This window comes from Lepidochelys kempii, chromosome 1 (genome assembly GCF_965140285.1).
Source record: "Lepidochelys kempii isolate rLepKem1 chromosome 1, rLepKem1.hap1, whole genome shotgun sequence".
NCBI classification, from domain to species: Eukaryota; Metazoa; Chordata; order Testudines; family Cheloniidae; genus Lepidochelys; species Lepidochelys kempii.
In genome coordinates this window covers 252,509,899-252,524,920 of record NC_136380.1, presented here as the reverse complement: position 1 = coordinate 252,524,920, position 15,022 = coordinate 252,509,899, and the positions used below count along the sequence as shown (strand labels likewise).

Genomic DNA, 15,022 nt, shown 5'->3' with positions numbered 1-15,022 from the left:
ATGCAGCCTCTCAACAGCAACTATTCTATAAGTTCCTCTACATCACTGTAGTGCTTGTGGCCCCTTCTCCAATCTGCTGCAAAACATGCCAGCACTGAGCCTCACTAGGGTAATTTGTAGAGGAGACAAGACCCCATTACATGCTGCTCCATTTATAGCACCCCTGCTTCACTACTGGATGTAAATAGTTGAGAGGGCCTTGTGTTGGGTCTGTGTAAAACTGGTCAAAAATTGGCAAGTTTTTTTCCATCAAAAAGGTGTTGTGGGTCCGGAACAGAAATCGGGGGGGGGGGGGGGGGCGGAGAGGGAGAGGAAAGTGGGCAAAACCCACCCCAGAATAGCGGGCCATTAGGATGGAAGTGACCGAGGTTCAAGTTCCTTTTCTATCTGTTTTCTCTCTTTCTCTGGCCCAATATTTAATTATCTATACAAAGGGGAACAGCTCCAACAAGAGAGATTGAGAAAGGGACCTGGGTTCTAATTCCTGCCCCAAATTCTGAGGTGGCTCACTCTTGAAAGGTCTCATTTTTGTTCCAATGCAGAACAAAAAACAAATTTTGAAACTTTAATGTTTTTCCTGAAATGGAATTGTGTTCCAGCCAGCCGTAGTTCTGTGCAGCGGGAGGTGAAATATTTACCCCGTGCAGAGAGCCAGCACAAGATTTATGCACCACTTATGTCTAATTTAATCTTGACTTCAAGAGTTTAAGGGATCTGGAAGGCTTGTACTGTGCCTCTGCACAAGGGTGAATTGCAAGTGATCTGAGCAGTGAGCAAATAAGTGGATGTGCACATGCATACGCATTATTTCTGTGAACACTTTCACTGCATACCAACCTATCCCTTAAAGATGAGTCAGTAATCCAGTGAGAGCTATTGACTTTATATACACTTCTTCGATGAATCAGTCTGTAACAGATATAATTTTCAGTCCAATGTGCCTTGAATGCATTGAAATCACAATGTTGTATTAAGATCTGAGATGAGATAACTGGGGACAAGGAGAGCAATAAATACATGTTAGCACCAATGTCCTCATGGAGCTTCTAAATGTTTTCAAGACACTAGGTCACAGATAAAAATTATCCATAGGACTAACAAATCAGCTAATCTGTGGGGTGCATGGAGAGCAGTTTGTTGTTTTAACTCATTGCCTGCACCAGTGCCTTTGTTAAATGTGCAAGGCTAGCAAATGAAATAATGAGAAGAGCTCAGGATTTATATAGTAAGCACAAAATTCTGGTAAAACAGTATTAAAAATGGCGGACATAATAATTCTTTAGCTGCTGATTTCAATCCATTTACCTTTGACATCACTTCCACTCTTGCCTCTTGTTTTGATACTACCATAGCCAATCCTTTATCAGCTGTTTAGCAAATTATTGTATTGTTCTACAACTTTAGCTAGACAGATAGAGCACTTCTGCTTGATCACTATATTCCAGAAGGTCACGGTCTGGATTCCCCAGTCCCTATACCAGTTTTACACTACGGTATATCCAGTGACTTCATTGTAGTCAGGCCGGCATAAAACTTATGTAAATGAAGTGGAGAATCAGGCTCTTTCTTTATGTTCAGTGTATCTTTCAAGAAATGGTAAGAAAGCTATGTTTTTCAGTTTAACCCACCAAAAGAGGTGTGTCTGGTCTATTTAATCGTCTAAGCATAAGACTAGAAATGGCTGGGAGCTCAACACCTTTTAGAATTGGGTTATTTATTTTGATACCAAAAATATAGATGTAGGAGCCTAATTTTAGGCACCCATTTAAAAAAAATCTTTGGATTATTTTTAAATTGGAACATTCAATTTTTGAAGTTTTCTGATTTTGAAATTGAAAAATTCTGTTCTTAAAAAAAATCCACTGAAAATTCAGAAAAGAAAACCAGATCACCTGAAAACATAACATGGGATGGGAAATACTTCTGAATCTGTCAGAGTTTCTATGAATTTTTCCTCCCCAAGTTTTTGGCCAGCAATACTGCTTTATAGTCAGAGCTTTTTCTTTATAGAAAAACATTTAAATACATAAATTTTCTTGCCTCATACAGTTTAATTAATTAAAACAATTATCTTTACTTTGTTTTCCATTTTTCTTTTGTATTACACAAGCAAGAGCAAAATAGACTGAACGTTGCCAGCCCTTTAGGAAACATTGTATGTCCTTCCACTTGAATTTGATTATTAGCTATATATTATACATTTTCCTAATCTGTTTTGATTTTTTACTTAAATTTGTACAGCAAATAAAATTCTTAAGAATCCATATGACAGTAGTAATAAATAGTTCATGTAACTAAAACTTAGAGAAAAAGCTAAATGCTGGGCATCTGTATTGGGTCCTATATATGATCTCTACTTTCTGGAGCAAGTTACCCTAACTTTTATTCCATGTCCTTTGCTTTTATGCCTCTGATGACTGTGTTAACTGGCTATGTGACAAATCTTAGTTTTCAGTGTTTTCTAAATACTGAGCAGAGTAGGTGGCCTTGATATCTGCTGGATACTGATTAAAAATCTGAATGGCCTCAGGAGGGAGCAGGTGAGTGGTGCTAGTCACAGGGAGGGAGCAAGTCAGAGGGAGGGAGGTTCAAAAGAAAGATGGTCTAGAGGTTAGACTCTGGACTAGGACCTGGGAGACCTCAGGCTGAGTGCCTCACTCTGCTACTGACTGGCTGTGTGACCTTGGCCATGTCACTTAAGGCCTGATTTTCAAAGGTATTCAGGTGCTTAAAGATGCAGATGGGTGCCTAGTGGGATTTTCAAAAGTACCTAATCCAGTTAGGCACCCAGTTCCCACTGTAGTCAAGTCAAAGTCAAATCTGTGTCTTTAGGCACCTAAATACCTTTGTAAATCTGGCCCTTGATCTCTTTGTGCCTCAGCTGCACAACTGAGAAATTAGGATGATAATATTTCTGTGCTATGCAGGAGGCCAGATTAGATACTCATAATAGTCCCCAGAAGGCTTAAAAATCTATGAAGCTCTGAAATGATATTGGTTTTAACTGAAGTTTACTGAAGCATGTTTGGAATGCTCAATAAAAAGGGTCTCATGTCAGTTGTAATTTAATGTACACTCAAATGCAGTAGGCATTCTAGCTGTGATCTTAAAATACTAGTCCAAGATTTACAAACATGGACTGCTGCAAGTTAAGATTCTAGGTCCATATTTAGGTAAATGGCTTCACCGAAAGCTTCTGGGTGCTCAGCAACTTTGAAAATCAGACATGGACAGGGGCTTGCTCATTTTTGAAAATATTAGTTCTGGTCTTGTCAGGCTTTTAAGAATGCATAAATTCTTCTGAAAAAGGAATTTATTCCAGCCTATCTGCTGAACCCCATCACCTCCCAACAATTTGGGTAGAGCCTCCCTGCTGTCAATAGCCTGATATTTCGTGATGGTTTGTGTTTGGATTCAATATACTGTAGTCCATTTAAAAGGGAACTGGAGTGTGGCTCTCTTGCATGGAAGGTTTGCAGTACTGGAATCCTGCAGTGTATGAGGGAAGGACAGAAGAACACCAGTTGCTCCAATGTGGTCTATCATTTAAGGAAATAGAAGTGCAATTTAAGAGCTTATTTTGTCATCACCATGAAATACAAAAGATGAAGTATGCTCCTAGTCAGGGATTTTTCTTCTAGTTTTAGGAAGGAACTGCTTTCCTCTAAACTCTAAGACATACAGTATGTTCTTAAACAGATTAAGATAAGGAAAGAAAATAGCACTTTTCTTTAAGTGACAGCAGAAACAATGCCTAGACCTTGATTCTTTGAGTTCCTTTTTTCCTGGCCAGGATGTTTATTAGAAGGAAAAGGGGGCCTCTCTACTTACTACAGAATCCCTTTAGCATGAATTCTGACGCTGTTCTATTTTGAGTGAACTCTTCCATACTCTAAAACACACGCAGTCCATAACTTGGTGTCACAGAATACATTGCAGTGTATAAACTAATAAAATATTATTGTCATTGTTGTACCATTGGGCTGAATTCTATGCTTTATTAAAAAAAAGACAAGAACTAAAAAGTTGGCTTGTCACTCTGTGTTGTAAGGAGAGATCTAGCTGTGAGTAGGGTTTCTAGAACTGTGGTTCCAGTAAATATGGTCAGTGTTTAAACCATATCTTTGCCTATATAGAAGATGATAATCTGTTAACATTCTTTTTGTTTATTTAGCCAATGTATAACTGCATGGGTGCTGGATCAGGCCCTGAATCACCCTGACTTAAATAGGAAAGGAACTTATGTAGCCTCAGAAAGACGTCACTAATGTATTTTGGTGAACATTGAGGAATGGGAGTATTCCAAAACTGTAGGCTATTAAATGAGAAGGCCCTATGTCACACTTTCTCAGACTCCTGATAGAGGATGTCAGCAGATCCAATACTGTAATAGGCATTAGGTGAGTAGACTATCCATCGGGTATATTGGCCCTACATTATTTAAAGCTTATATACTTGATGTAAGACTCTGAAGTACACTCACCAAACAAGATGCTCTACTGAGCTGACTGCTCCTGACGTATTTCGAAACTAAATCAGATTTACCATGGAAATAGTTTGAGAGGAAAAGACAAATCATTGTCACACATCCATAGATATTATGTCAATAAAGTGAGTTTACCCATACAATCTGGGCCCCAATATCCCTGGCAGCACTCAGGTTGTTGAAATTCCTTCATACAGATATGCCGACATCCAGGAAGAGACAAAGTGTAAGTCCTGATTTCAAGGTAGTACCTGAAGACAAGAAGTTGCAGATATTTTAGAGTATTTAAAACCTCCTGTGGGGACAAATGAAGTTTGTAACCTCTTCATTCTTTAAAGCCTGATAACAGAACTTAAAAATTACAGCCTCACAATTCTGTTTTTTTTATTTTTCATGTAAAAGATGGGATTTCCCCTCCATAGTTTATTGAAGTCCAAAAACATCCTTGCAGCCATTTCTCTTGTACAATATGCCTGTCCTTCTTACTATCTGTAGTTTGGATATTCCATAGTTGTCTAGTATATATATAAAGGACTGTGGCAAGATTATTTAAGAGGGATATCCCTGAAAAGTTTTGAAAACTACATTTGAGTTTTTGACTCATAGGATTTGGGAGACTAAAAATGAATGCAGCATTTAACAATAGAAACTTCATATCCAAGCTGGAACACATAATAAATGCTACAGAATACGACTGAGAACGATTTTACTATACTACTCATAGAGATAAACTGGAAGGTCATGTATACCAATACTTACATCTTCCCCAAGATCTCATCCAGGAGTAACTCTGAACATAAACTATCCTGCGTAAAATCCAAGATCCAGAGTCATTGGCAAAACTACCATTGACTTTGATGGGACTAGGATTTCACTTTCTGTCTTATTCTATCCATTGACACTCCCTGTTGAAAGATCTTTTGGCAGACCTAAGTGAGAACTCAAAGGAACATTAACTCTATCTGTAGATTGTAAGCTCTTCAGGGCTCTTCTCACAGTACGTATTTGGACAGTGCCTAGCACAAGGGGGCCTTAATTTTGGTTGGGGCCTCTAAGCCCCATTACTACTGTAATACAAATAATAATATTACACCTATGGGTTCAACGCTTTCATAGTGCTTCTGCGATAGCTGCTCAAATGGGAGGAAGTAGATGAGGCATGAAAGTAACCAAAAACTTTCCACCTCTTTTGATGTAAAGGAGACCAAATACATACTAAAGAAAAGAACTAATCCAAGACACAAAGCTGTGCATAGGCACCGACTCCACGGGGCCCTGGGGCTGGAGCACCCATGGAAAAAAAAAGTGGATGCTCAGCACCCACCAGCCACAGCTGATTGGTGGCTGCTGCCAAACAGTTGTTTGGCGGTCGGGAAGGGGGTTGGGAGAGGGCAGAGAGCAGCTAGTGGCGGGCAGGCGGCAGTCTTGGGGGTGGAGCAGGGGTGGGAAGAGGCAGAGCTAGGGCAGGGCCTTGGGGCAGAGAAGGGGTGGAGCACACCCCAGGGAAAACTAGAAGTCGACACCTATAAAGCAGTGTGTATTCTGCAATCCTTGCTTCCACCTGCTTAAGCAGCCTTTCTGTAAACGTCATGAGTGCTACACTTTGAATGTGAGGTTAGGACAATGAAGAACATATTTTACAGATTAACAAGGCATAGGTCATTTCTAATGCTGATTAAAAATTTCTGGTTTAGGGTGAACAATATTTATAGTGAATAATTGTGACAGAAGAAATACCTGCAATCTCGTATTCCAGATCCATTGGTAATTTTACTATAACCAGCAGGGCACCGGATTTCAAGGTTTAGAGAACAAGATCGGCATTCAGTTTTGGTTGTAATGAGCATCTTCTGATCACATTTATTCTTCACCTGTAAAAAGCCAGAAATAGATTTAAATCCTTAGGATGGCATTTTCAGAAATACTCACAGTTAGCCTAACTGCTCCCACTGGAGTCAATGAGAAATCCTGCTTTAATTCTTATAGTCTTATTATGGGTACATTTTCATAACCACCCAGCCCCATCATTCTCCTGTAGCTACAGTGCACTTTTTCAGTTTTGCTATCTTGCTCCCAGGCCTAAAACAGGTTGTGGGGCCAGTCAGTATGATATAATGGCAGGCTTCTCTACAGAGGAGCCCTACAACCTATAGAGTCTGACTCCTTATATTCCCCACCACCATGTCTCATATCCCTGCTGGGATCATGATAAATCTTTGGCCAATAATACTGAATATGATATCAATAAATGCTTGGTTTGGCAAGTTTGAAATGGAAACCAAAGACAGCTCAGTGAAAGTGCCTCAGTGCATGGGTTGTTAAATTATAAAGCCCAATTAGATTTCCAAACCAGGGAGAAGGTCCATTATTTTCTAAGCGTGGAGAAATTTTGTGATATTAGTTTACCCACTAACCAGCTCTTACAACCCCCCAAATGTCCTGTGCAATGTAGTACAATGTCAGTCAACTGGATGGAAGAGATCTATGCAGTCTCTGCATAATAAAATATTTACCTTCTCCCAACCCCCTCCCCAAGATGGACTAAGAAGGCAATATCCAGACCTGGGTTAGGCAAAATTTGAGTTCAAGGATGAATCAGGATGATATTTTGGGTTTGGATTAGATGGACATGAAATCGTGAGAAATGTGGACAAAATGTTTGTCCATAACTGAAATGAAAGGTAGACACCTTCTAGGTTTGGATCTGATGTGAAACTGAAACCATGTGAGTGAGTTTGGATCTGAACTCTCTGAAGATGAAAATTTGAAAAGGTTCAGATTCAAGGTTCTAGTTTGACCTACCTCTTAAAAAGCTCCCAACAAAACCTTAAAACCAGTTGGTATGTCCAGACAATTAAATCTGAAGATGCTTGTAGCTCTAAGCAACCCCCCCTCTCCAAATTTATAACATTTTAGTTGAGGGCATGATTTTTGCACTAAGATTTTTTCCTGTGATTTCTTTATATAATGCAAACTGTTTAGCATAGTGGTTTGTCTATTTTTCTAAGGGTAAAGCCGCTTATTAAGAATAATAATCCCCCCCAAATATTTCATTTTTTAAAAGCAGAAAAATAGTAATATTAATCATGATTAATATTAATATTAAATATTAGGGAGATATTTCATTAAGACACTTCATAAGCATTTACCCTCTTAACCCTTGCAACACTTGTACAAAAGAGAGAGGTAAGTATTCATATTTTACATATGGAGATGTGGAAACGGAGAGTGACTTGCTCAAGGCTACACAGTGGGTCAACTATACAGGCATGATCAGAACTCAGGAATCTGTGTCTTCTTGCCCCCTCCTGTAGCCACTACAACACACCTTTCAAAGCCTCTGATGGTCTTCTTTCAAACACACAGCCTTTCAAACCATGCTCTTCAGTTGTAACTCTGATTAGACAACTCACTCAATTACCTAAGGACTTAACCTTCTTATGAAATCAAGTAAGTCAGCTTTGAACAGTACAACAAAATGCTCAATTGATCAATCTGTACTCCCAGGTGATACAAATACATGAGTAAATGCTGAAGGATCTAGCCAGTTCACCTTAAGCTAGACCAGAGGTGGGCAAACTACGGCCCGCAGGACCATCCTGCCCGGCCCCTGAGCTCCCAGCCGGGGAGGTAGGACCAGCTCTAGGCGCCAGCAAAGCAAGCACGTGCTTGGGGCGGCACAATTCTGGGGTGGCATTCCGGCCGCCCTTTTTTTTTTTGTTGTGTTTTTTTCCTTGGGCAGTTGTGCTCTCGGAACTTGGGGTGGCAAATTTTTTGCTTGGGGCAGCAAAAATCCTAGAGCTGGCCCTGCGGGGAGGCTAGCCCCTGGCCCCTCCTCCGCTGTCCCCCCACCCCCGCAGTGATGCCGCTGTGCGGGCAGCACGGGAGGGGGGCTGCACTGCGGGGGCAGGGGAGAGCAGGGAGGGAGGCTCACCTGAAGCCACAGGAGAGCAGGCGGGCGGTGCAGGTGGCGGGAGCGTGGCGAACGCGGGTGGAGGACTCAGGAGGAGCACCAGGCGGCCGTGCAGCTGGCCAGAGAAAAGCGGCGCTTTGAAGGGGAAATTGCTGCTTCTCTCTGGCTGCGTGGCTGCCGCTGCTCCTCCTGGGTCCTCTGCCCATGTTCGCAGGGCTGCATTCTGAAAGGAGCTTTAGAGGGGGGGTTGGATAGGGGGTGGGGTCCCGGGGGGCCTGTCACGGGGCAGGGGTGTGGATAGGGGGTCGGGGCAGGCAGGGGACAGGGACCGGGGAGGTTGGATGGGGGTGGGGTCCCGGGGGATGGTTAGGGGCAGGGGGTCCCAAGAGAGAGCAGTCAGGGGACAAGGAGTGGGGGAGTTGGATGGGTAAGAGGTTCTGAGGGGAGCGGGAAGTGGGAGAGGGCAGGGGCCAGCCTGTTTTGGGAGCCACAACCTTCCCTACCCAGCCCTCCATACAGTTTTGGAACCCTAATGTGGCCCTAAGGCCAAAAAGTTTGCACACCCCTGAGCTAGATGTACCTGCTGACCTGTTTATTTCAACATTTGTCTTTTTAATTTAATGTGCTGTTAGGTGCTAATCTGCAAAGTTGCTCAGGAAAAGTCACTCAGAGTTTAACATCTCAAGGATATCAGGATCTGGACTTTTAATATGCAAGCAAACTACTTTCAACAGGAGTGTTAGTGCAAAAACAACTTAAGACATTGGGTTGGCTTATTTCACTGAAATGTCAAAAGAACATTTTTCACCCCCAATTTCATTTTTGATGAAAATTTTCAATTTTCAAAGATTTTGAAATGAGAAAATTCAAATAAAATTGTTTTATTTTTCAAAATTTTGGAATTTTTTGTTTTGCAATATTTGGAAAATTCCCATTTTCTCTCCATTCCCTTCTTGCCCCCTCCTCCCATTTGAAAAAGGGGAAGAAACGTAAAAAGAAAAAGTTAGAGACACTGAGGGGAAAACCGCGCCTTTTCACACCTCAGAGCAATTTTTTTTACATGTTTCTAGCTGAAAAAGTAAAAAAGGAGGGATAATGGGAGTTGTCCCTTTTTCTGACACTCTCTTCCTCCACATCTCTTTCATTCCTCTAATAGGTTATTCAAACCTTTTCTCCCAGTTGTACTAGTGAGGACACAGAAATCCAAAACCATATGCGGTAAAGTAGTTCAAGTGAACACAACATTTTTGACCAGTTCTCATTTCTATGGTTAGATCTATAATACAATAACACTTCTCATTCCCTAAATGTATGTTACAAAACACATTTTTGTGAAATTCCATAAATCCAGGAAATTTACACCCTGGTTGTGTCACATCACCATATACATTAATTCCAGAAATGTCTACAAATCTCATGTTAAGTTTGCAACTTCCTGCGCATGTTAAACATTATCAAGTTCTCCAGGACTGTTTTTCACCTGGCCAAAATAGCTTTTTGTGGAGAATAAAGAGTACTGTTTGCTATGATAAAAAAACTGTTTTCATCTTATGATATAGTAGAAAATGTAATAACTTTCATTTGTTGCTTTTGGAGAATCATAATCAAACATCATCTATTGTCAGTTTCACCAATGTGGAGATTTATTTATTTATTTGCACAGGTCTATTTATGGCATAGTTTATGGATCAGACTGTTAGCATGTATAATTAGCTCCATTGATTTCAATGGGGATATGCTAATTTACAACAGCTGGGGATATCTATTTATCCAGGAGACAGCATCACATAAGCACTGATGGATAGTGCAATGGGTCCCCCCACCACCCATAAGACTCAGTATATGTGAAAAAAATTACAGAACCCTTCAGTACTATACCACAAACACAATACATTGTTATCTAAAAAATGTATCCAAAAGAAAATATACGACTTTTCTTACCTGATCTTTGGGTTTTGGTGGTGAAGAGAGGTTATTTGCAACCAAAGAAGACACAAGGAATAAAACAACCATATGTTTTGCCATTATGAAAAACTGTTGGCTTTTTTTTCCTCAGAACTCTTCAGTCATGAGTAACAATGCTATGGCTGAAAACGATCAGAGTTTTGGTAGCCTTACCACTTTACTACATTCCAGTGAAAAGACTGAAGTGACTTCCCTCCTTTTCCTGAAGAAAGCAATGAGCTAAACCACAAAGCACGTGAAACCTGCCCTTAGATAGGAAAAATACCAAAATACATGGCTTTTGCTGAACGTTTTCACTGCAAAGCTGAATAAACCCTTCCTAACGGAATGACAGGATATCCTGACAGGACTCAGCTCTGCAGATCCCTCTCTCTGTAGCTGTTGACAACACAATTCCAAGGACACTGAATTGTGGTGACAGAAGATTTTTTTTTTCTTTTAGGTGGATATGAACTGAGGTTGGGAATAGCTGTTGATCTTGTTGTCATCCATCACTTGAATGGGGTCAGGCAGAATGCAAACTTTATAGAGCTGGGCTTATCAGTTCCTGAAACAGAAGGGTGTATCCACCAACGGTAGCTCTTTAAGCAAAGTTAGAGACATTATCTGAGGTGGCCAAATCAGCATCTTCTAGCTTTGGTTAGCTGGATAAAAGAAGGGACTTTTCCCCCTCCTTTGTTTTTACCGTCTTTGAAGCTTCATTACCTCATTATGACTAATCTTTTAGAAGTGGTACAAAGAAAATTAATTCAGTCAACTTAGCTGTGTAAAATAGGAAAGAATTATATGAAGGACATTTTGAAGAATTAAGAGAAGAAATTGTCTTTCTCGCTGTTTTCAAAGTTTTTCAGCTCCTTTTAATTTTTTCAGTGTTATGGGGCCCAGTCATTCTCAGTCACAGAGGCAACGACCTACGTCTTCAAGAGTAGCTCGTGATTTTGGGTGCCTCAACTTTTGATTGCTTGACTTTATAAACTCATTATGCTTCTAAAGTTTTCAGAAAGTCCAAGGCACTCCTTCATATCATGGAAGACAAAGCTTTGGTTTAATGCTAGTTAGTACTTTTACTGAAGTAAGCAACCAGATAGCAGCAGAGTTGAGCTGGCTTCTTTTATTTAACTCGCAAAAATGCAGGTCATAACTATATTGTTTTTTCTTTCTTATCTTCCCTGTTTTTCTTCCACAAAAAACCCACTAGGGGCCACTCATTTTAAATTTGGTATAAAATTGGCCCTAAACCAAACCCTGAATCTAGGTCTGAACTTCCTCCCAGACAGGCAGCTCACTTCTATTCAACCCAACCTGAGGGCTGTGAATAAAGGGGGTGGTCAAGTAAGCTGTACACCATTCCCATTTTGTCCTGGGTGCTAATTACTTTGTTACTGCCTGCTACTAATCAGGCACAGACATTGTGCCTGCTGCCTTCCCATGCTGTTCATATCTGCCTTACCTCATGTATTTGGTTTGAGATTTAAGACTTTTAAGGAGAGGGAATTTGTTAGGCCCACAAGACTGTCTCTGAAATCTCTGGACTTCTGGCTGTCCAGCTGCAGCCACCATAGCCATTAAAATATTTCATTTGGTGCAGGGAGAATAGATAGTTGGGTCCTTCCCAGGCAGGCAGAAAGCATGACAATTTGCAAGTTCTCAAGTCTTTGTCTTTCAGGTTCGCTGAAATATTATTTTGCAAATAAAAGAAACCAAACCAAACCAAACCAAAAAAACTTGTTGCCATGTTTTTCAAAAATGGCAGAGACAAACCTGGATGTAAAGGGCATCAAAGTCACAGGCCTTTCCATTTCTCATTACAAACAGCTATGGTTCTGGGCCTGGTTCCTGAGGAGCTAAAGATCCACTGTTGTTTTGCCTCTGCACATTTGTCTATAAATCAGGCAAGAACAGACTCTCGTGCAGTTTCCTGTGCTGCTTGGTTCTGCCGGCTCTGAAGCAGTATGAGAATAGACCCCACTATGGTATTTCAAAAAGAAAAGGAGGACTTGTGGCACCTTAGAGACGAACAAATGTATCTGAGCATAAGCTTTCGTGAGCTACAGCTAACAAATACATTTGTTCGTCTCTAAGGTACCACAAGTCCTCCTTTTCTTTTTGCGGATACAGACTAACACGGCTGCTACTCTGAAACCTATGGTATTTCAGTAGTTCTGCTTACAGGAAAGCAGGAAACACAGGCTTTCAAGGGAAAACAGAAAAGTAATGGAGCTGTGTTAAACCTTAATGGTTTTGTTCCTGTTCATTCTGGGGCAGGTCTTGAAGTTATCCACACTGGTCCCCCTACTCCAGTTATAATGTAAAAGCAAATATTGTGGTGCAGACAATAGCACAGATAAAAATGAGGTGGAATAACAGAATCGTTTCTCTAAAAAGAATATTCCTTGGATTGTGCTGAAAGTGCTCAGTTAATGTTGTAGGGGACACTATACAGTACTTGGAAACAGCGCTCTCTTCTGTATCACTTTTGGGTGACCACTTATCTCTGTTGTAACCACATGTGCCTCTTCGCTCTACTGGGGATTGCATGTGAAAGGCTCTGGCTGAACAGTTTTCTTGATCCTTTTAGACGTACTGTACCCACAACACTAAATGTTGCCTAAATTATGGCCTGTGTATGGACTTTATCCTGTTTGAAATCATTAAACAAATAGATTGGCCTATAAATCTCCAAGCTGTCACCTGTCAGCTTGGACTCTATATTGTTTACATAAAGAGTTCAGTTCTTTAAAAACAAAAAATTGTTGGTGGGGAACTGGCAGGGCAAAGAGCTTTCCTGTGCACTCTTCAGATCCTGTTCCTTTCCGCTACATGATGAGGAAAGTAACCTGGTTCTTGTTTATGTAGACAAGCCAGCAGCCAGAGTTCACAATATGTATATATTGAGGGCACGTATGGCCATGTGGCCCTCAGGACTATAATTTTTCCTTTGTTAGGTCAAGCTCTTCCACACAGCTTCATTTCTGTGTGCAATATTGATCATGTCTGGTCTGAGCCAGAGACATCACGAATCTTGATTAAGGGTCAGATTTTGTCCAGTCCCTATGTGGATACAGAAGATCAGCAGGGCATCTCTCTGATGTCCCGCTAAAGGGATGGGTTTCTCCATGGCCAACGAACCACAGGTTGAAGAGGCAACACATCCTGAAGAAAAAACTCCAGCTGTCAGGCAGAGAGTTTAGGAGGAGACCTATTTAAAAGGAAGGATCCCCAATCCTCAATCCTCCTGCCCCATGCACATGCTGGAGCTCTGTGAGCCTTGGGAATCTTCCTTTTCCCATCACGTTCCATGATATTGCATTGTTGACTGTGGCCAACACATGAAAATGTTTTTGAGGGACAATTCTCCAAATAAGCAGGAGATCTGGGAGCAAAAGGCCTGCACCTAGCTGCAGCTCGGACAGCAGCCCAGGACTTGAGTATGTCCACCCAGCTTGACAAAGCCCTGGCTGGGATGATTTAACTGGGAATTGGTCCTGCTTCGAGCAGGGGGTTGGACTAGATGACCTTCTGGGGTCCCTTCCAACCCTGATATTCTATGATTCTATGATTCTATGGGAAATAGGGTTGCCAACAGTCCTTTATTACAAGGTATGCCCCTTATTTTTTCATTTCTGGACAACAAGGTCAAGAGTTGCTGAGTGTTTCAAAAAGCAGCAAGAAATACCCCTGGTGAATGTAGGTGAGTACTGCTTATTAATTATTAATTATTTATTATTTTAGTAATGATAATAATAATATTGGGAGGAGGAGTGGGGCCGGGGTGCTAAGAGAACAGTCCCTTATTTCTGAAATACAGTGTTGGCAACCCTGGGAAGAGTGGCTATCTGGGAAGTGGTGGTGTTACCTGAGTTGTGCCCAGGTTTGCCCAAGACTGGCTATATCATTGCATAGTAACATGTTCCCAAATGCCAGCTACTGTAGCAATTGGAGGTCAGCATGGTTTGTTCCCTGTTGTCAGTTCAGACACTGCAGTGATAAGAGGAGTGGCAATCAGGCACATCCCTTTCCTGTGCTGCAGATCAAGACAAAAACATTAGTCAACTGCCAGTTATCTGCTGTGTAACACCTCTTGTAGCCACTCAGATGGAATAAAGCCTCTTTCATGTGACTTGCTTTCCCCCCTCCCGCATGTCAGAATACAATATTTTCATTTACTGCTTCAATTACTCATCTCCTACTCTGGATAACTCAACACCATCATCTCTTACTATATAGTGAGTTACTGTGCTCCACAGGGGTTACACATGGAATATGTTAGACTGCAATGGAAAGTAATTAGTAGCTCATTTCTTTATCTCTATGGGGCTAAATCCTGCCCCAGCCAGTGCAGTGATGCCCAGCACAGAAGCAGCCTAGCACCTCGTCTGACAAATGGGATAGGTTTACTTGGGGAAGGCTGGGGCTCCACACTTTGATGCTAATCTGAGCATACCTGCCAGCTGGTACACATGCTGCTGATAGCAGCCTACTCATTAACCAGCTTTAGGACTTTGCCATGCTTCCTAACCCACAGATAAAACTCCCTTGGTGATGTGGTGTGTATGCAAGTGTACTAGATGGACTCAAGTCCTAGTGTGGTTCTGTGTGCTATGGAAGGAGACTGCCATCTTGTTTGCATAGGGAGGAAGTTCCACCTGAGACCTTTC

At 41.3% G+C, this 15,022-nt stretch overlaps 1 protein-coding gene across 1 annotated transcript in view; it reads right to left on the bottom strand.

Moving 5' to 3' along the window:
• STAB2 (stabilin 2) overlaps nt 1–10,861 on the bottom strand; it is a 137,008-nt gene extending 126,147 nt beyond the window's left edge. Inside the window, exons 1-3 of the mRNA XM_073323666.2 lie at nt 10,341–10,861; nt 6,224–6,357; nt 4,622–4,737 (exon numbers count right to left, since the gene is read on the bottom strand). Coding sequence (XP_073179767.1) covers nt 4,622–4,737; nt 6,224–6,357; nt 10,341–10,424 — 334 coding nt within the window. The 5' untranslated portion in view covers nt 10,425–10,861. The remainder of the gene's footprint in view (nt 1–4,621; nt 4,738–6,223; nt 6,358–10,340) is intronic.
• Between the last annotated feature and the right edge of the window lie 4,161 nt (nt 10,862–15,022).